This window comes from Myotis daubentonii, chromosome 12 (assembly GCF_963259705.1).
Source record: "Myotis daubentonii chromosome 12, mMyoDau2.1, whole genome shotgun sequence".
Taxonomy (NCBI): Eukaryota; Metazoa; Chordata; class Mammalia; order Chiroptera; family Vespertilionidae; genus Myotis; species Myotis daubentonii.
Window position 1 is genome coordinate 17,821,979 of NC_081851.1, and position 22,207 is coordinate 17,844,185.

The 22,207-nt window shown below is 43.0% G+C and overlaps 1 protein-coding gene across 4 annotated transcripts in view; it reads right to left on the reverse strand.

The window, feature by feature from the left end:
• AFF3 (ALF transcription elongation factor 3) overlaps positions 1-22,207 on the reverse strand; it is a 554,454-nt gene that overhangs the window by 393,189 nt on the left and 139,058 nt on the right. For 2 of the 4 annotated variants that reach the window (XM_059658986.1, XM_059658987.1), the window contains exons 3-5: positions 18,032-18,106; positions 15,591-15,711; positions 13,806-14,630 (exon numbers count right to left, since the gene is read on the reverse strand). In XM_059658986.1, coding sequence (XP_059514969.1) covers positions 13,806-14,630; positions 15,591-15,711; positions 18,032-18,106 — 1,021 coding nt within the window. The remainder of the gene's footprint in view (positions 1-13,805; positions 14,631-15,590; positions 15,712-18,031; positions 18,107-22,207) is intronic. The other 2 variants (XM_059658990.1, XM_059658988.1) reach the window with 2 other exon arrangements.

Consider the following 22,207-nt stretch of genomic DNA (forward strand, 5'->3'; position numbering starts at 1 on the left):
ATTCCAGTAGCTGCCACTTACTTGCACATAATGCTTCTTCAATAGACCAGTATGAAGTTCTTACACACTTTAGTATAAAATACTTAAAAAGCGGCATTAGATGTAACAGGATTTCCAATTCTCTTCAGTTAGGAGGGAATAAAACCCTCAAGAATTATGAAATACTGTTGCACAACAATGTGAATATACGTTAACACTACTGAGCTATGCACTTAAAAATGGTTAAGATGGTCAATTTTATGCTATATATTTTTCCACAATAAAATGTTTGGAGAAGGGATTAAGAGAGGAAGGTAAAAATCATTTCACTTCCAATTTGATGGAACTAAGGAAACTTATGGAGGGTAAAAGAACCTCTTCTAAAAACTTCCTGTGCTCTAGGGAAATAGAACAGAACTGAGAAAAATTAAACCCTTTACAAACTTTACGCCTTTAGGCAATCTGACAATTGTTGATCTTCCTTCCATATTGGATTTTAGTACTTTAGGCAACTCAGAAATGCTCTTGCTCTGGTCTGCACAAAAGGTCATCTGGGGTTTCCAGATCAATCTCTGTGGTTTCCACTTGTTAAAAGAACAGATTAAATTAATCCCTACAGTTCAACATTACAAGGCCAGCAAGTCTCTCCTCTGCGTTCCAACACTTGGGGGTGAGCGGGCTGAGTCAGATGTTATTACACGGGAGTTGAAGAATCTTACTGAAATGTATAGAATTTTTTTTAAAAAAAAGGAAACCCAAAGTCTTAATTAAAACCTTCAGAAGCTTAGCACAAAATGTTTCAGCCTTTGCAAATTAAACTGAACTGTTTCCACTAAAAAAAAGTATAGGCAATTTCTTGGGGTGGGGGGGGGGAGAACAGTACTTGGAAGAACAAAATGAATTTATTTTCACTGGAATGTGTGTATATTTATACTGTCTTACCCACCTCTCTCCTTTAAATTTAAGCTCAAATATTTATTTTTCATTTAAAAAGTGGGCATGCTTTTAATTTCTAATATAAGGACATTATGGTTTACTAAATTATTTATTTATTTACTTCTGCTAGCAATTTAATCTGTGAAATACAGCTCAGGGGAAAAAATGCAGTCATAAAACCTGTTGGTATAAAGATAAGCAGTTTTTAAATATCTAATTAAATGTGGTCACTGGAGAAATCACAGCTTAAGAAATTTTATCAGAAAATGATTAATCCATTTCGGGCTTCACCCAAATGTCATAAGAGAACTCATGAATTTAGATAGGAATCCACTTATTATCCTAAGACATTTTCATACTGAGTAAGAAGCGTCTGTGATAATGGCTATAGGCACTATACTTATTTCCACTAAATTCATATCCTTTGTAGCTATCATTGATTTCAGGAACAATTCTCAAACTAGAGTAATATAATAGGGGAGCCTTTTCCCTTTTGTCAAAAATGTCTAGAATGTCCTAAAACACTTTATGAATTTATACACCCCATTCTTTCAGAAATTCAGAAAATTACACACATTGTGTCATTTTTATTCAAAACCACAATTCAACAAAAAAAAGTATTAGCACTATATGTTGAACTCAGGTACTGAGAGAATAAGGATGGGGAAGATAATTCCTTCCTTTGAAGGGCTCACAAAAATCATGACATAAACCCTTAATCATATACCCAATGATACAAAGTAATAGGTGCTATAGCTGCTGGGTTTGCCTCAATATCTACTCATGTCTTCTTTCATCATAATAAAAAAATTTATCTGGACACATAGTGACCCAACATAACGGATGGACACATATCTTAGCCTTCTCTGAAGCTAAGATAGTCAGGTGACTTCTTCTGGCCAATAGGATAGGAGAGGATGTGGTTTGTTTTCCTTCCAGATTGAACCTTTAAAGGGCAAGATATGCCCTTCCCTTCTCCTGCAGACTAGAACGGAACATGGACCATCCTGGATCATGTGGATACGCATAACACTCCTATAAGTGGCAGAGCCAACTGTGTGTGTGTGTGTGTGTGTGTGTGTGTGTGTGTGTGTGTGTGTGTGAGGAGCCCAGATCCATGATAGGATGTCAATGAAAAAAACAGTCCGCCACCTCAGATTTTAAGGAAAGAAAAATAAACCTCTGCCTTGTTTTTAAGCCACTTTTTGGAATCCATCATATGAGGCAACACCATGCTCTAATAAGAGCTAATAGTGATGCTTCTTTTTCTGGGTGTTTTGTACTGGAAAATGCCCATTAAAAGGAAAAATTTAATAGTGTGAGTAAAGTCTGATTTTTAACTTCTTCATGAAAAACAAAACCCTCAATTATGACAATAAATTAATCTTGTAATTAATTAAATAGAAATGAGAATTAAAATGTAAATTCTTAGAAGAGAATGACTTAAGTAATCATTGGGGGTACAAATTTTTAAACAAAACTGTATGATCATGGGATTGAAATAATGAAAAAAACATTTACAGATAATAAGAAACAGAATAGACACCAAAAACAGAATCACTGATATATAGGAAAGGCTTAGGAAAATTGCAGTGAGTCTAGGTGAAAAAAATATAGATCAAAGCAATTAGAAAGGAACTAAACAACACAACAGAAAAAGATGACCCAACGTAAGGGCAAGTCCTTTCAGAGGCAAATCGAAAACAGTATGTGCAAACAACATGTGCAAATACAACGCAAAAATTCCTCTGTACTAGAAGAATGAACTGAGCCTGAAAGATAGACAGAGCAAATAGGAAATTTCTTAGGAAATGCTCAACACTGAGACGTATTTTGTTAAACTGCAAAATTTAAAGAAATCATTCTTTAGGCATTCAAGCAGAAAGAGCAAACCATCTATAAAAAGTAACATGATGGGCATTTTGGAAGAATATATATCAAAGCTCATGTGAGGCTCCAAATCCGATGAAACCAAAGAAACATAAAGAAAGAGAAAGAGATGAAAAAAGAAAGAGAATGTTATTTGTGATTATTTTTCCCCCTGGATGGTGGGATTTGAATTGATTTTTAAATTTTATTTTTCTTCATTATTTAAATTATTTAAGTGAGCATGTAACCTGTTAACAGGGAAACAATGAGTAAATGGAAAAATATGAAGGATAAAGATGGAAAGTAAGTATGCCACTATATTAACAATGAGCAACTCTAGTGGTGACTTTCTACCTTCCAAGCATTATTATTTTCATTAAAAGAGGAACTAGCCTTGGAAGAAGAATCTGGCAGGCAAACTAGAAAAGGAAGCAACTCTGGCACAAGCAAAGGGAGAAAAGTAAGGAAGAAAATGGCATGCCTGGGAAGCGGCAGGACGTCCGGAAGTAGACGGAGAGCAGCCCAGGTCAGATTATATGCTATGCCTGTCCTTCATTCTAGGGCTTATTGTTTATTTTTGTCACTGATGTAGGTTTGTCTTTCTATTTTTCAGGTGAAGAAATTCAGTGTGTAGACCTCAGGGGGAAAAGAATTCCGTACAGACCTAATAGGACCCTATTCTAGAAGACGGTGTAAACGTGAACAGAAAGGGGACTCTGTCCTCAAAGTGCTTACAATCCATTTGTGAGCTCAGACACACACCAAGAAAAGTAAAGAAGGCATATTATAATGTAACCAACATTACACAATAGGAATGCAGGAGAAAAGAAGCTCTTCGATGGCTGGAGCCAACTGTAGAGGTGCCGAACTTGACCTTGAAGAAAAGATGGAGCATTTCAATTTAAGATTTCTAGTTTCACAAGAAATTGAATGATAGGATCCCTACCTATAGCTACACCACAATTCCATGAAGAAGTATTTATCTTCTTTCTTACTAAAATTAGAAAGAAAAGATGGGCTAATTAATCATTTGTGCTGAGATTCAACTATTTGAAAAAATAAGCAAGTAAGTAAAGACAACATATCAAAATAAATTCCAGATAGAAAACTTTTCATCTAATTCTTTATGGTTTCATATGTTAGACTTAACATATATATTAGAGGCCCAGTGCATGAAATTCATGCACTCGGGGCAGGGGGAAGGGGGTGCCCCTCAGCCCCCCCTGCACCCTCTCACAGCCCAGGAGCCCTCAGGGGATATCTGACAGACGGCTTAGGCAGTGAGTGGACCTAAGCTGACAGTCAGACATCCTTAGCACTGCCACGGAAGCAGAAAGGTTCCCGCCACTGCCGCTATGCTCGCCAGCCGTGAACCTGGCTCAGGGCTTCTGTCTAAGCAGCACTCCACCTTTGGAAGCACGCTGACCACTAGGGGGCAGCTCCTGCATTGAGCATCTGCCCCCGGTGGCCAGTGCACGTCACAGTGACCGGTGGTTCCGTTGTTGGGTCGATTTGCATGTTAGCCTTTTATTATATAGGAAACACACACACACACACACACATATATATATATATATATATATATATATATATATATATATATATATATATATATATATATTTGTAACCATAATTACAAAGGAAGAGATCAAAAGAGATACAAAATTTAATTTCTCTATTATAAACAAAGGGTAGTTAACAAACGGAAAATTGCTTGTAATATAGTTAAGAAAGGTCAATTTGCTTCATATTTAATTAAGAGCTCATAACTCAGCAAGAAAACATATAAACACTTCAACAGATAAATGGGTAAAGAACATGAACAAAATTCACGAAAGATTATACAAGAAAACTTTTTGTTCATTTTGGAATTATAAATTAGATGTCTAACAATTTTTCCTTGGAATAGATCATATCTGCACAAAATTTACATGTAAGTTCATTCAGGGTGTGGGTGCCTCTCCGTGCCCCTCCTCATGCCCCCCGTGCCAGCACACACCTTGCTGCTGCGCCAGGGTGAGTTTAGGCCTCTGCTCTAACATTCCCTCCACTCTACCTGGCATTTCCTTTTGCCAGATGCCCCAGCTAACTCCCTCATATCCTAGCCTCATTTTATTCTTGCTCAAATCTTACTGTCTAATGAGAATTATGCTAACCTCCCTTTTCAATATTGCAACTGGCCCAGCCCCCTTTAGTCTGCCCTGCTTTTTACTTTTTCCAGAATACTTATCACAGATTATAAAAAGGATAAAAATCAAATGGTAAAGGAGCGACTTAAATAGACTGTGATGAAGCAAGGAAGGCTACTCTGAAAACACATGCTTAAATGTACTGTAATTGGGGTGTGTGAGGGACTCTCAGACACTTTGAAATCCCAGTGGGTACAACTAAAGCTAAGAAATATAAGTTATGGAAATGTTGACTTGCATGTCGACATGAGGAAGGGTGAGAGCCACCCTGAGAGGGGAAGGTGCTCCAGGAGGGTCTAGGTTCCCTCCTCGCTGTGGATGAACACAGACAGGAAGAGACCTGATAGAGATGCCACAGAGAGCCAAGCATCCCGCACTGATGCTCCCCATGAGACCTTTCAAGGCATTTTAGAACGGGGGTGGGGGTTGGAGGTGGGGATGGGAGAAGTGGCTGGCCTTTATTTGTTTTCAGGGCTTGCAAAAATAGCTGAATGCATCCATTTATCTATTTTCCACTGTTCACCTTTCTGTCACAGAGATAAGGGGTCAACCATTTACTGTGTATTAAAGTCAGGCCAAGGGCTTTGTGGACCCCAAGGCTATGTAACCAGCGATATTTCTGAAGGACAACAGGTAAACAGAGCTCTGGATAAAGATGTGGGTTATGTTCGCATCAATTATGAAACAATGCATTACCATGAGTGAGTGAAACAGACACCGCGACAGAAACGGGATCAATGAGGCCCATAACGACATGCCGAGAAAAAGGCCCCAGGGACGTTCTGGGAGTCAGGACCCGCTGGAATCGAGGGGAGGCCCTAAGAACTCCACGTGCTCCAGGCTCTTTTAAGCCCATCGCAATGTAATTCACGGGGCACAAAGTTATGAAGGCCGGGGCCCAGCCCTCCCATTCCTGTTCACCTCCCGCAGCGCCCTGTTCCCACCACCTCCCTTTGGCTACAGCACATGCCATGTGGCCAGAGAACACAGCGTCTGCGGCAGCACAGACACGCAGCACTGGACACGCTGCCCCCGAGCCAGGGCGGCTGCTCATGAACACAGAACAGAGAACCAGGAAAACGAGGCAGAGCACACGGCATCGCCGGCAGGGCCGCTGCCCGCGGTAGCCAGTGTTTCTGAGCTCGGCACAGAGCAGCACAGCTTACCCCACAGGGGCTGGGTTTACACACATCGGTAAGTGTGGTTCCGTTTCTCTGTGACAGCCGCTGTAAGTTGCAGGTGAGAAGGGTAGGCTCCTCTCTTCCCAGAGAGGTGTGGCAGGAGTTACCGAGGCCCCAAGGAGCGGGGTCAGTGACTGGAGGGGAGTGTGTTCTTTCACTCGTATCCTTAAATTAATGGAGCAACTCAACGAATATGTACTGAGCAGCAACTCTGTGCCAGGCACAGGTAGGGAGGCTTCAGTAAGCTAAGCAGCAAAAACAAAAGGGAAATCCTTGCCTCTAAGACACTCAGATTTTAGTGAAATTCATCCACCTCACCTCAATTTCTGGATTCCGAGCTCTCAAAGCCTCTAGAGTTGAGCCCAATAGAAGGTAAAAGTGAAGCAAACAGAGCTAACTAACATAATTATACTAACAATTACGAGTTGGTATTACTGTGGATTTCACTGAGTGCTTACTGTGCGTCAGTCACTGTCTTAGCAGTGTAACGTATTAAGTTATTAAGTAGTCATAAGAATGCCACCGATGGGTACTGCCGCATTGAATTGTGCCGTGGAAACAGAGTGTTTACAAAGGTAATCGCGTTAAAATGAGGTCATTAGGGCGGGTCCTAATGCAATCTAACAGAACACCTTCCCGAAAGGGGAAATTTGGACAGACACACAACAGGAGGACAAGGCACAGACAGGGAGAAGACAGCTCTCCGGGCCTAGGACAGAGGCCTGGAGCCGACTCTCCCTCACAGCCCTCAGGGGAAACCACGCCTGCCGACACCTTGACTTCAGACTTCCAGCCTCCAGAACTGCCAGACAATTCATTTCTGTGGCTCTAAACCCGGGGTGGGCAAACATTTTGACTCGAGGGCCACAGTGGCTTCTTAAACTGGACCGGAGGGCCGGAACAAAAGCATGGATGGAGTGTCTGTGTGAACTAATATAAATTCAAAGTAAACATCATGACATAAAAGGGTGCGGTCTTTTTTTTTTTTTTTTTTTTTTAGTTTTATTCATTTCAAACAGGCCGGATCCAGCCCGTGGGCCGTAGTTTGCCCACGGCTGCTCTAAACCAACCAGCGTGTGGTACTTCCTGACAGCAGCGCAGCAAGCCGATCCAGGTGCGACCAGGACTCCTCGTCACGCATAAAGCCAATGAGACACCGGTCACCCGGGGAGCAACTGGACCGAGAGTCAAACTCAAGACAATCCAGCTGCAGCAGACGCACTCCTCCTTCTGCCGGAAAAGCGGCCATTTGCGCAGAGAGACGGTCCTGAGCGGCAGCGGGAGTCCGCGTTCATGTCCCAGAAAGGCCCTGCTCAGCCCCGCTACACATGCTATCGATACTCCGTGGCTTCGCAGAGCTCTATCTCAGCGAGTCATTCTAAGTACCTACTATCTGAAATGTTTAGCATTTTTCCTCAGCCCACATCCTGTTGATTCTGTATTTCATTTAACTGGAGATACAGCTCAAGTGTGACATGTTCCATAGAGAGGATAGCTCAGAAAAGCCAGCTACACAGAGACGATTCTATCTCAGCCTCGTCATAAAGTCGCAGGGGGCCAGGCATTCAGTGAGGGAGCCGCAGGACACTCAGGCTTTGCTAAGGAATCCAGGACCGCCTGTGTCTTCAAAGGCTTCAGTTATGTCTAACAAACACAAAAGAGCTTTCGGAATTCCATTTTTCTTTCCCTGGCCACCCCCTCTCTGTCTCTCACGTGCACACAAAACCACTTCCAACAATACCCCATCTCCATATTTTGTTTGCTGTTGCTGTTTCAGAGGTGTTACTAGTAAGAATAACATAGCCAATATTTCCCAAATGCTTACTACATTATCAGTGTGCTTAGAAGCAAGTTACACACTTTGCCTCATCTACTCCTCCCTCCAATAACGCTGCCAAGCACGTATTATCAATTTCTCCCCTTCACACCTGAGAAAACTGAGGCCTGGCTGTTGAACAACTTGCTCCCACCCACGTGATAGGTAGAGCCAGGATGTGAGCCTAGTCCTGGCTGGTCTGCATAGCAGCGGTCCTCCCACTGTGCTCGCACACCATTTCCAACCAAGAAAGGACAAACTACAAAAAAAAAAAAAATAAGAGGCTTTTCTCACTGGGCTGTCCAGGGTGGGAGTGATGCTGAATCAAACGTCATCTTTGCAAGTGGCTCCAAACACAGAGATCTCAGGCTCTTGATTAGCCCCAGGGCTGGAGTCCACACACAAGGTTGCAGTTTAAGGGAAAACAGCTGTAATCTGTCCAGATGCTTTCTGAGAGAGAAAGCTTTATGAGAACTGAGAAAATACACAGGAAAAATGGAGTGGGGCTTGCTCACAGCCTCCCCTGGGGGCCGGTTCTCTCCTCAAAGCCTCCAGCACGGGCAGCCATCTCCTACCTTACAGCTAGGACGCCACCCTAAAGAAGCCCGAGAAAGGGGATGGAACAGGACACATTTTAATATGCATTTTTCAAATTTTTAAGTGATTAAGTGCTTTATCTTTTAGGGCCCCACTGGCTAAACATAGAAGTACCAAAAAATATGGCAACATTTCCACTTGCCAGCCTTCACGATGACCTTCAAAATGACCCTTCTACAATTCAGAAAACAGATGCTTTCATTCTACACCTGAGATCAAAGTGTTGAGTCTTCACTCTTCTCAGTCTACACGGTACAAGTTGTCCTCTCGGGAAGAGAAGGGAGTGTCCTCTCGGGAAGAGAAGGGAGGACGTGCATTACGGGACAGGAGGCGCGCAGAGCATAACTATCGGTGCTGTTGCTAAGCCACACGGTCCCGCAGGACGTGGCTTCTGTCTCAGTGAGTGAAGGGGAACGGCGACCAGGGGTGTGGGGAGGACGAGTCCATAACCGACAGGGAAACCGAGTCTCCAGGCTGGCCCTCACCCTCATTTCATCGTGAGCAATAGCACACCCCGGCTGGTGTGAAAACACCAGGCAGCTCAAATGGGATGAAGAACTTTAGACCGGCACGAATATGGAACGCACACATTGCTCTGCAGATGCCTTTTTCCTCCGACAGGCTGCTGCCGACTTTAATGTGGAAGAATCCATTTTCATACAAAGGTAGCCAAGAGTGACAGGAAATAGGAAGCCCACACCATTTATCTTCTGTGAACTTAAAAAAAAAAAAATCACTTAATTGCTTTTCTAGGAAGCTATTTTGTAGAATCATGGTACTTTATCTTTCTGCCCTTATTCGTGGTATAAATGGTGATTTTAAAATGACCATCGTGAAAATGCGATGATTAACCGATACGTTTTAAGCTATTTATTACTTATGTTAACAAATAAATTCTGATCAACCAAAAATGGTTCCTCTGTTCTTATGGGTGAATTCTAAAACTCCTAATACACAGCCGATTCACTGACTTTCACCTTTAGGTGTTTCTCTCCTGGTTTCCTTCCTTCCCTGCCTTTTCAAGTGCTTCCATTTTCAGCCACCGGAGCCTCTGCAAGAGCAGTTTCGGCCCACGTCTACCTATTAAATGAACAGCGAACGGCCTGACCGGTGTGTTTTGGAGCACCCCTGCTGCACTGATCTCGCCCAACAGTTTCAGAGCCTGTGCGACCACCTGATGTCTCAATAGCACTGCAGACTAGACTTTTTCAGTGTTGTCTATCTCACCTGGCATTAGACATTATTTTTAAATTCCACAAAGTTTGAAGCGAATATAAAGCACTCTTTTCACATCTGAAGTTATCAGTTAAATAATAATTTATTATTATTCCATGAGCCAAAGACAGATACACTGAAAAGCTGGTGACACATCAGCTTCAGGGCAGAGGTTTCTCCAAGGCCCAGGAGGGCCCTAGGAATGTGCTAATGTATGTTCTTGTAACAATTCCAGGAGAAACGTATTTTTTATTCTGTTTTTCCTAAAGAGAACCCCCACCACCAAGACAGTGTCATCTTTAGGTCCCACAAAACCTGTGCCTGGCCCTCCAGATAAACGGTCCCCCATCATCTGAATCCTGAATTACGTGTTAAGGGCAAAACATTAATTTTGTGTTTGTGTGTGAAACAAAAAGTCATTCACTTTAATTGGAAGTAAGATGTCGTGTGCCCTACCCTAGAACATTCTAGCATGCATGTTCCAGTCATTCGTGAGGTTCTCTGACTCTCACCTAACAGTAGTCACCCTTCCAAGTGATACTCCAGGGAAGGCTCACCTAATGAGGGGTGGCATCAAGAGTAAAAGACGCGGCTATAACAACAAAAACATGTTTTTCATTAAACACAAAACTGAGCTGGGAAAAACCAGCCCGGAGGCAGGTGTGTCAGTTAAGGAATTCCCTTGAGGTCTGTAACTTCCACATCAAATTGCACTAAATTTTTCTACACTAATTACCTCTTACTGAGGACTAAAGAATTATAAGAAATAACTCACCATGGCAGCAGACAGAGTACAGATGTTGTGAGGGACGAATGAAGCATTTACAAGTGTAAAATCGGGAAAATAGAGTCACCAATTCTCTATTGTTAAAAATAACAGAATGTTTTTCTACTACAAGGACTATGAAGGTGAGTGAATTTTCCTAGGGCAAGACAGACAATTTTAAATATAGTTTGGACCAGGGGTCCTCAAACTTTTTAAACAGGGGGCCAGTTCACTGTTAAATATAGTTTGGACCAGGGGTCCTCAAACTTTTTAAACAGGGGGCCAGTTCACTGTCCCTCAGACCGTTGGAGGGCCGGACTATAGTTTAAAAAAAAAAAAAACTATGAACAAATTCCTATGCACACTGCACATATCTTATTTTGAAATAAAAAAACAAAACGGGAACAAATACAATATTTGTATTTGCATGTGGCCCGCGGGCCGTAGTTTGAGGACCCCTGGTTTGGACTTTAAGTGACAGAAATTACAAAGGAAAAGCTAAGTGCTAGCACCTAATTTATTCAATTGCTGTAAATTTCTTGGAGGCAGAGACCACATCTTAGCTTTTTAAAAAATATTTTTCACATCAATTATACCTAGTCCTTGACCTGATTCTTCTCAGGAGGAATGTGCCTATACAACACCATACAGCTATACCTGCACCTTCCCTGTCTTTGTCATTTTTACCTAACACTTCCTTTTAGCCCCCAAATTCTTCACACTGCCCTAAGTCTTGCTCAACAGCTAACATCCTGAAAAAGTATAGTCAAGATACAAGTTCCATTCAGATCATTTCTTCTGTCAATTTTCCTAAAAACACATTCTCTGCTTCACTGGAGATCAGTCAACTATTTATAGAGGATATTTTATTTTTTAAGTTATTTTATTCTCTACAAAAAATAAAAGCAAGTATTCCATCACAAGTAAAATCTGATTGGTTTGATAAAATTATTCAGTTTCTATGTTAAGATTGTGGATTATATGGAATTCCCTAAAAATAATGAATGATATACCTGCCAAAAGGTATTTCTTAATTTCTTAGAGTAATGTAAAAAGAAACAAACAAAAAAAACACCTTTGAGTTTAAAGGTTGGGAAATGTAACTTACAACTACCACCCTGCTACTAACTGGAAAGAGCCATTTTGTAGTATGATAGTGGGCTGATTAAACATAGCAGTATTACAAGATTCAAATTACCACATTTTCCATAACATGCAATGCTTTCTACTAAAATAAAGACTGCACGCCCCCCCCCCCACCACTGCCACCAAAAAATCCACCGATTACAACTTTGTCCTATCAACAACACTTTTTCTTACGTCTTCTCTATCAATGCATGATTGCCCTCTTTGAAGCGTTTAGCATAGAATGTTAGGAAGAAGCAAGCTGACTGCATATGACATTATACATGGGGGAAGTGAAACACTTCCTGCATAAAAGCGCTAATTTCTGTCGGGCTGACTCTGTCTCAGGTCTTTCCCCCCTGCTCTGATTACTGAGCACCAGTCCAGTATGCCATTCTCAATCTGGCATCCTGAAAGTGTCCACGTTATTAATGACATACCCAAAAACCTAAGGCAAACTAAATAATTACTTGCATAAGGCTGAACTGGCGATCAAACGCTGGCTTATAACCAGAGCTTTGTCAACTCAAATGGGTTCCAAAATAAATAAATTATTACAGAATAAATCTGAAGTTTCTTTGGTACATAAAAATAATTTTAACAAAGAATCAATTGGGATTGAAATTATAAAGGAATTCCTGATGGTTGCAGTCACCTCTGTTCAAGGATACACCATGCTTTTTGTTGCCATTACAGGGTCATTTGATAGTAATAACAAAAATCAAAAAGCTTACTGAATTTAATTTTGTAAGGTGAGATCTATGTGTGTTTCCTACAAACTTTTAAAAACATAAATGCAAAAACGAAGAAAAAAACCATAAATGCTTGCAGAAGTTACATTTTTGTTTCTATTAATTTCTAATGAACATTTTCTGGGGTCCATCATAAAATGAATTATCAAAAGATGTTACTGGCTCCTGGTATAATTTCCTCATTAGAACCTGTGTAAACATCTCAAAGTAAAAGAAAAAAGTCTTGTCTAATTAGGTAATATATTGGCCTCCCAATTGGTGCATGGCACTTTCTGAGATGATAGCTCAGAAATGGTTAAGCTCAGCATTGTAGGGCATTCAAGGAGATAGGTTAAATCATCTGCTTCATTTGGTTATGAGATCAAATTAAGACACAAAGATTAGTCTGGCCACAGTGTTACTCATCTTTAAAAAAGAATATGTCAAAAAGAAAATAAAATCTTGAACAGTTTCTAAGTACAACATTCCAGAACTCACATTTATTTCAATTATTACACCTTAATCACAGTAAAATAAAACATGTGCAGTCATATTTCTTATTCCTGTGCTCTTGACAACTGTCATCAACTAGAAATATAGTATGAGATATGCTTCTCTACAACAAAACTTCCTTTTCCACCCAGATTTCTGTCCAACTTACTAGTCATGGCCTCTTTGCTACCTCAGCGACTATGTGATTTGCTTGTTTTAAATTCTAGTGTTCTATACATCTACACATTTAAATAAAGTCACAATGCAAACCAGGAGAATCTGAACTAAGATATTTCGCTCTCTTCATGTAGCCTAAGATAATTTTACAGGACACAGAGAGTCCTTACTTTATTAATTAACACCAATGAACCTGGGTCTTAAATATTATAATAAAGATGGGACATCTGAATATTTACCATAATCAGCATTGAATCATTTAACAATTACTTTCAAAATCATTCAGAAGTTTACCTTCTAAAGTTTGTCCTGGAACATTCCAAAACTGACCAAAATATTAAATATCTGAACGATTTTACATAAAAATTCACTTCTTTACCTATGAAAAATTATAGTTTTTGAAGTACTTTCACTTTTAGTATTTAATATCTCCATAATACTGGCTTGTTTATAAGCTATCCCCTGAACTGCATTCAAGGAGATATTCCTTCCTGAACTAACAGAGACACACATACAACTACATTTGTTGGAACTTAAAAAGTCTGCCTGTAATCAGTTGATTGTAAGAAAGTGTTACTTATGCGTACATCCTCCCTTACTGACCGCTACAAATCCTACCACGTGAAGGCAGTCACACACTGAAATAAAGAAACCTGGGAAAGGAATTATCAGTGGTCAGGTGGACACACAGAACCACGCAGATGCCCGTAGTAGTCATGAGAAAAGACTCACCTCCGATGGCTTGGGGATGCTGAACTTGGAAAGCTTGGCCTTGGCTCTGGTGGACTCTGGCTTGGCGGCCGGGACGCCCCTGTATGACGTGCAGTGCACGCTGGTTTCTGTGGACGACTTCAGTTTCGGAGACTCATCGGGAGCCTGATCTTGGCCATCCATCGGCCGCACATATGCGGTTGGTTTCTGCTGGACCAGGCTGGGTTTGGAAGCCAGGGATGGAGGAAAGTTCTGAACACAGTGTCCACTGCCGCTGTGCTTGGCTGCCATAGTGGGTGGTCTTTCCTGGGTCTGAAGACCCACCTCTACATTGCACACCTGTTTGGCCCGTGGCTGCTGCCTGCCGGCGCCATCTCCAAGCAAGGTCCTGAGAGAGCTCTGTTGTGCTGAGTTGGAAGAAGAAGGAGAGGGGGGTGAGGGTGAGGGGCTGGACACACAGTGGTTAGTCTTTTGATTGGGGTTCTTTGGAGGAGCAGATCTGGTCAGATCGATCAACCTGTGTCCGCGCTTACTTGCTCTCTGTGGGCCGTCTGGAGGTGGGTGCCCAGCCTTCTGCCAGCCCACGGTGCCCCTCTTACTCTGCTGCCCGGGCACAGCCGCTGGTGTGGAAGATGCTGTGCTGCATACAGAGGAGGCCTGGGCCTGGGCTCTTGAATCTGCGACAAAATGTTCCTCGATCTTGTTCACAGCAGCCTGAGGAACCCCAGGTTTGGGAACGCCAACGAGATGACTCTGATTAGATCTATCAGTTAAAAAGTCCTTCATTTCATCGTAATTGCCTAACGTATTCTGGATCCGGTTGGAGAGCTCATCCCCCTTGTTAGTCTGGAGAAAGAGAAAGCACACCCTGATGTTAGAGACCATGGGAACACGGCAAACAACGGCGAGGTGCCGTTACCGACCACAGAGCTGCCACATGCAGAACGCGAGCGGGAGGTGAAATCTAAACCGCCATCTCCGAAGAAGTCCGCCGGCACTCGCTGCACACCAGGCCCAGAGAGCTGGCCGGGGCCGGGGCTGCACAAAAAGGCGCCTGTCCTGCGGCCTGTGCAGCCGCTGAGGACGTGCAAACTGCACTCCTGCACCTCCACACCGTGGTCCGACTGAGGCTCTCCAGGAGGGGACTTCTTCCTTTTTGTAGTCCCCCTGGAAGCTTTTCTTACAAATTCAGATTTGGCTCAAACTGGTCTCTTTCCAGTTTCTAACTATATAATTATTCTTGTCAGAAACCCAGAGTGGCAGGCGAAAGAAGTTAGAATGAAGTTTAAATGAACATAGGCTAAATATGCAAGAAGCTACGAGCCTAAACTACACAAGCTCCATGCGGCCTGAGACACTGGGATGACATTCCATTTCGGAAGAGTGGTTATATTTCTGGCCTTTGGTATAAAGGAAAACCAGTCCAACAGTTTCTTTCTTATTAGCCCTATCAAGTAACCCTGGGACCAGCATGATCCACGTGTGACAGATATGTAACCCAACCTCTTTTAATGGTGTTTGTTTCCTAACACCTTAGGGAATATAACAAATAGCACTGACTTTGAAAATCAATGCAGAGATGACATATATGTTATCGATAAAAATTATAGCAAGCAGATCTCAATATTGACACCAAGATTTGTGGGGGAGACCCCCATTCTTAGTGTCAAGGTTGCCTTCCCTCGGGTGAACAGGCAGAAAACTAATTGGAATTTGATTAGGTGACCCTTCTGGTCAAGACTGTCATCCCGGGGGTAGAGGTGCCAGTGTGCGGGGGGTGGAGATAAACAATGGAAAACCATCTACCTTGTAGGGTTCACTGAAGAGGGAATAACTGGAATTAAATGTGCCATCGTCCTGTTGAGTCTCCTGATTTCTCCTTTCTCGTTCTTTCCTCCGTAACACATTTCTATCTGGTTCATAGACACTGCATCAGGAGAAAGAAAAGAGAGTAACCACACACAAACATTAAAGGCTAACGTCCAGCATGACATTCACCCAAGTGCAGAAGACTGGTTCACAGACAAATGGTGATGATGACAAGAACATGGATCCGGTTAAAGCTAGTCTAACCAAGGAGTGCGGGCTCAGGTGTCGGATAATTACAGTCTTCGGAAGGAGAAAAGTCCTGAGGACAAGTCCCAGCCAGCGCCAGACCTCTCTGCATGCCCTGTGAGAGGGGAACTGTCTAAGCAACGCTGACAGGAGAAGGCTGAGAGTAATCTCAAGGCAGACGGTAATTACTGCAATGTGTAAATAGGAATCTCGAGCACATTTCCTCCTATGACATGGTCCCCGCGTGTTATGTGGGCATGCTCCTGTATTTTCCTTTCTTTTTTTTTCTTTTGCATGGCTGTGTTTCTGTAGTGATTCTTTCATTAACTGGCTCCCTAAAGAGCTGTTAAACTCCATGCTGCAGTGGCTTTCACAGTTACGAGCCTTCTTCTGATCTCTGTTAATCAGTCAAGTCGTCAAACTAGGACTGAATCAATTCTTCCTTTTGATATATTTGACACTATCACTCCTCCTAACTATGAAAAATGTGCCAGGAGGAAGGGATACGGGCAGTGAAGGGAGAGAGTGGAAATTGAATTATGGCGTGTCATCAAGGAACCCGGCCTTTTGTTGAAGAAAATTAATATCTCTTCTCCTAAAATGCAATTATGAAATGACCAGACACCAGCTAACTGGGAGGACTGAAAAAGAAATAGTGTTCCTTCCCCCTATTGGGGAGAAAAGAAAGGGCCTAATGTAACTAATAATGAGGAAGGGACCCGAGTAGTGAAAGGAGGCAACACGCTTGTTTTTTTTCAGCTCACCAGATAAAGAAATCCGGCCTAGCGTGGGCACAGAGCTCACACTATGGGTTGTAAAGAACCTGTGTGTCCCTCAAAATGAGCACGGTCTTCGTTTCCTAGCAGAAGCATTTCGCTTAAGTGACCTTGCCATCGTTTTGCTTAGAGCTCCCACTTGGTCCAGTGCGGGCAGATGCTCAAGCTGGAGCAGGACAACTACCTACTGACTGTGAGTCTCCCCTAATCAATAATGTGATGACAAAATACACAGGCTTCGTCTCTCCCCCTACCCCCACGCCCATCTTCATTATAGAGCAGGGGTGTTTCACGGTGTGGGGTACATGTTTAAACATGAAGACGGTCTATAAAGAGGGCTTCGCAATGGCTTTCAGTGCCACAGTCCAATGTATAGCCAGCAAATACCGTCAATAACTATTAATAATGAAAGGATCTGTGGGTCCAAAGAAGCTTATGAAAACAGTAAGGATAACCAATTCTTTAGTTAAACTGTTAACTTGAGTAAAAGAGAGACTATTTGTGTTATGTAGCTGTGGAGGGCACAAATAAAATAATCATAAAATATATACTGCCTATCCTCCTAGCTCTGCCCATGTGGCCAGAATATACTTTAAATTCGCTGTCTCCATGGTGATGCTAGAAATGCTCCGGGCAAGGCTGTGAGAGCACCTAGAGCCCTGCATTTACATGTTAAGAGTGAGGGACGTTACAAAAAAAAACAGCACACGCACACAGAACATGTAGCCCATTCACATTTAAATTCATCCTTAATAATTTACCCGAAGTTATTAGATTTGGGAGTCCAACCAGTGACCTTCATACAAAGAGAGACTACAGTCTGACCAACTGAGGGCCCCACAGCGCCTACATCCATCACCACGCACTCTCTGGGGTGGCCCTGGTGGCACTGAATGGCATAGGGAGGCACGGGATGACGATGACACTCTCACAGAACCAGGCTTCCCGTTCAAAGGAGAGGCTAGCACGGTCATGCCCTGCCATGGATAGGCACAACGTGAAACCCCGGCTTTCATGAACATTCCACGATTTCAAATGGAGATTTCTCTAAGGACACATGACTCATGCTATGGATGGACACAATGTGGGCTTTAGCCAAGAGAATTTCAGTTTCACTCTGAACTCACTACCTTTTGGACCAAAACCAGCAATTGCAGTAAGAAACAAAAAGCTTGCATGGCATGCATCACCTTCCTCCCTGGCCAGTGCCTACAGACACCTGGGAGGCCCCTATTGTGCTGACCTCCATGCACACAGACCCCCACAAACATGCTTGCTGTCCTCAGCCAGGTCAAGCCCACCAAACATGTAAGACTGGTGTGATGTATGATATGACCATAGGTGACATGGAGCAGGCAGGTGGTCATTTAGGATGATTTGGGGCTCCCGAGAAGGCCCCCATGCCCAAAATAATACCTCCTGCATCGGCTGGTTGACGACTGAAATTCCACGACTAGAGAGTCACTCCTCTGGTTTAAGATGTCTTCACCCCTGTAAGAAACGCAGACACCACAGAAGGGAAAACATTTAAACCTGACCAGCCCTTGTACCTTAGCGTGCGTGAGCTGGTCTGCTTTTTGCCCCCGAGGGCCAAGCAGAGGGCACAAGGACATCAGGGTGCAAAGGGAGCCCAAAAAGGAGGCGTTATAAGAAAAGGGAGGGAGTGTAGCAATGAAAACAAATTGATTAACCCCACCTGTTAGCAACCTGGCTTACATGCTCAAGACGAAGACATCAGGATAAAAGCCAAACTCAATTAGGCAGATACCAGACTCACTGCATCTCTAGGGTCAGGGGAAAGGATTGCTTCCCAAAATGAAGTGAGAGGTGAAGAGGACGCTGCTCCTCCTTAACAAGATCTGCCTCACTCCCCAACCCCTTTAAGCTTGAGGGTCACCAAAAGCACCCCAAGGTGCAGATCACTGCTAGCTAAAGCCTCTGATGGGGTCCTGCCTGTATCCCCAGCCTATGCCTTCTAATACTAAAAAGGACTGGACACCCTCAGGACCACCTGCACATACTATACCAACAGAAATGCACTGGCCGTCTTTTTTTTTTCCTTAATCTCTAAAAGATCCTCACCCGAGGACATGTTTTTACTGATTCTTAGGTGAGAGTGTGTGTGTGTGTTGGGGGGGGGTGAGGGGAGCGGAGGGGGAAGGGAAGAGATAGAGAGGGAGAGAAATATCGACAAGAGAAACATCGATTGGCTGTCTTCCTGTATGTACCCTGACCAGGGATTGAACCTGCAATATTTTTGGTGCATGGGAAGACACTCCAACCAACTGAGCCACCCAGCCAGGGCTACACGGACCATCTTTTATGGGACCACCCCAATGTGGTGTCCTGCAGTACCCTCCACACCATCAGATGAAAACCAAATGACCAGAATCATCCCCCAAGAAGAGGGGCAACTCTTCCTCAACGCCTCCCCCTCCAGTGGTATCTCATCTCCTCCCTTGGTAAGCAGCCCTGTGGTCTCCACCGAGCATTCAGCTCTTCCCAAGCACCCACCCTTATCTTTCACTAGAACCACACCCCCACGTGCCCTGTCAGCCTAGGCAGCTGTAATGCCACCTGCTTACAGCAAATGTCATTGTAAACGGAAGCCTGGACTTGCCATCCCCACCTCTCCCTCAGCATCCGCACTCTGATCTCTTCTTCCAATACTAAACATTTTGACTCATAAAGACAGTATCTTCTCGACAGCAAGTCCACGGACCCACTGATTACAGGTGACATCTGTGCAGGCGTCCGTAGTCCCAGAGGATGCCTTTCTTTTGATCTGTTGCCATTAACACTCAGCCCTCTTCCCTCCTCTGGGTTCACGCAATGTGAGGACCACGCCATTTGCTTTATTTTTGTGGTTGTTCGGCAGTTTATTTTGTTCATTAGATTCCACATAGAAGCGAGATCATACAGCATTTGTCTGTCTCTGATGGGCTTCTTTCCCTTAGCGAACCCTTCCCGTGACAGGCTGACAGCCCAGCCTCACTGCAGACTGAAGCGACGGAGAATTCTGAGTCCTGGCACGCCACTATACACGCTAGACTCAGGCAGAGCCTCATGTTACGAGCTGTGTTTCTTTGTTACTAGCAGATGGTAAAATTTCCATCATCTGTAAAGCTGTTCCTGATTTCTATAAAAATTAGAAGAACTACACTCTTCAAATGTATGTCACCAAATGTATTCATTCATTTTGCATGAAAGTGGAGGCAGCCAACTGCTACAATGTTATTTATTATTTATTGCAGATGTATAACATTCCAGAAAACGAAGCTTTTTAATAAACTCCTTTAAAAAGAACACTTATTTTTAGAATTAAAAAATGAACAATAAAAATGTAATAAGAACTTCCTGGTCATTTCAATTGATTTGTTTTAATCTACATATCGAAGTATGCCGCAGGGCTCAGGCAAAAGTCAACTGTGCCAGGTAAGTAGGAATAGATGTTCAAACGTGATCTTATCGTCATTTCCAACATTAATGTAGTCTTGACCGTATGGTAACAGTATGGAACTAAATAACGGTAATACCTTTGAGCCTGATGGCTTCTCCCTTCCACTGAGTTCAAAACACTTCACTTACCTGTCCCCTAATTATCCTTACAATGTCCCTTGGAGAAAGACAATGACAGTAGATATTGCTAGATTAACTTTTTAAAGATCAAGAAACTAGGATAAAAGTTTGATCATTAGCCCTAACCGGTTTGGCTCAGTGGATAGAGCATCGGCCTGCGGACTGAAGGGTCCCAAGTTCGATTCCGGTCAAGGGCATGTACCCTGGTTGCGGGCACATCCCCAGCAGGGAGTGTGCAGGAGGCAACTGATCAATGTTTCTCTCTCATCAATGTTTCTAACTCTATCCCTCACCCTTCTTCTCTGTAAAAAATCAATAAAATATATATTTTTAAAAAGTTTGATCATTAAAATGATATCATAAAGAAGACATTATTTGCCAGTGATACATCTGATAAGAGGTTATTTTCCAAAATGCATAAAGAACTCATACAACTTAACAAAAGGAAGACAAATAATCCAATTAAAAAAGGGTAACGAACCTGAATAGACACTTCTCCCAAGTGGACATACAGAAGACCAAGAGACATATGAAAAAATGCTCAAAAATACTAATCATCAGCGAGATGCAAATCAAAACCACAATGAGGTACCACCTCACACCTGCCAGAATGGCTACCATCAACAAATCATCAAATGACAAGTGCTGGCGAGGATGTGGAGAAAAGGGAATCCTAGTACACTGCTGGTGGGAATGCAGACTAGTGCAGCCACTGTGGAGAACAGTATGGAGTTTCCTCAAAACATTAAAAGTGGAACTGTCATTTGATCCAGTGATCCCACTTGTAGGAATATATCCTAAGAAACCCAAAACACCAATCAGAAAGAATGTACACACCCCTATCTTCATAGCAGCACAATTTACAATAGTTAAGACCTAGAAATAGCCCAAGTGCCCATCAGCAGATGAGTGGATAAAAATACTTGGTATATTTACACAATGGAATACTATGCAGCTATGAAAAAAGAAGGATCTCATATCCTTTGAGACAGCATGGAGGGAGAGTATTATGCCAAGTGAAATAAGCCAGTCAGAGAAAAAAAAATCATATGATCTCACTTATATGCAGAATCTAAAAAAAACACACACAAAAAAACCTGACGAATAAAATAGATCCAGAGACGTGTAAACATGGGAGAGACTGATGAATCACAGAGGGAAGGGGGTGCGGGGAGATCAACCTAAGAACTTATATGCATATATGCATAACCCATGGACACACAATAGTGCAGTGAAGGCCTGGGGGCGAGGGGTGAAGTGGGAGTAGGTTGCAGGGGGTCAATGGGGGATAAAAGAGCACATCTGTAATACTTCCAATAATAAAGATAAATTAAATAAATAATAAATAATATTATGCAAAAGGAACAACAATATCTACAGTTCTTTCTTCCTGTCTGTCCAGGGAAGAGGAGCTGCCCATGAGCCAAGGGAGGCCACACTTGCTACACCCTGATGTCGACAAGCCCAACGTTCACAAACAGAGCTAATGAGCCCCATGGCAGCAACAGAGGACACCCGAAGCAAAGAGAAGCTCTTCCTCATGCAGAAAGGACTAAAAGGAGAATTCTGGAATAAAGCCTGGGCTGTTGTAATTTTTAATACTCCCGAAACAAAGGACAAAAGTCAGTCTCTCTCCACAGCGCACACATGCAACACAGACGACTGGACTAGAGGACAGATAGAGAAGGAACTATAGATTCAAACGCAAGGCAGATGGGAGCACCTTTTTCACCATATCCGAGCCATTCACCAGGCCTGCTCCAACCTTTGCCCGCGCTGCCCTGCTGGATGGAAAGGCTCTGGGCTCATGCGGCCCACCTCCAGCTGAGCCCAGCACTGACCCAGCTGACCCCGCTGGCCTGGAGAGACGGCTGTCGTCCCTCCTGCGCGGTCCATATGCCGCCGTCTGAATCTGAACTGTTGCTTGAAGCAAACGGCATTTGCCATGAAGGAGACTTTCTGCCAAGGGTAAACACAGCTAACTCTACCCCTTAACAAGAATCACCGAAGTGT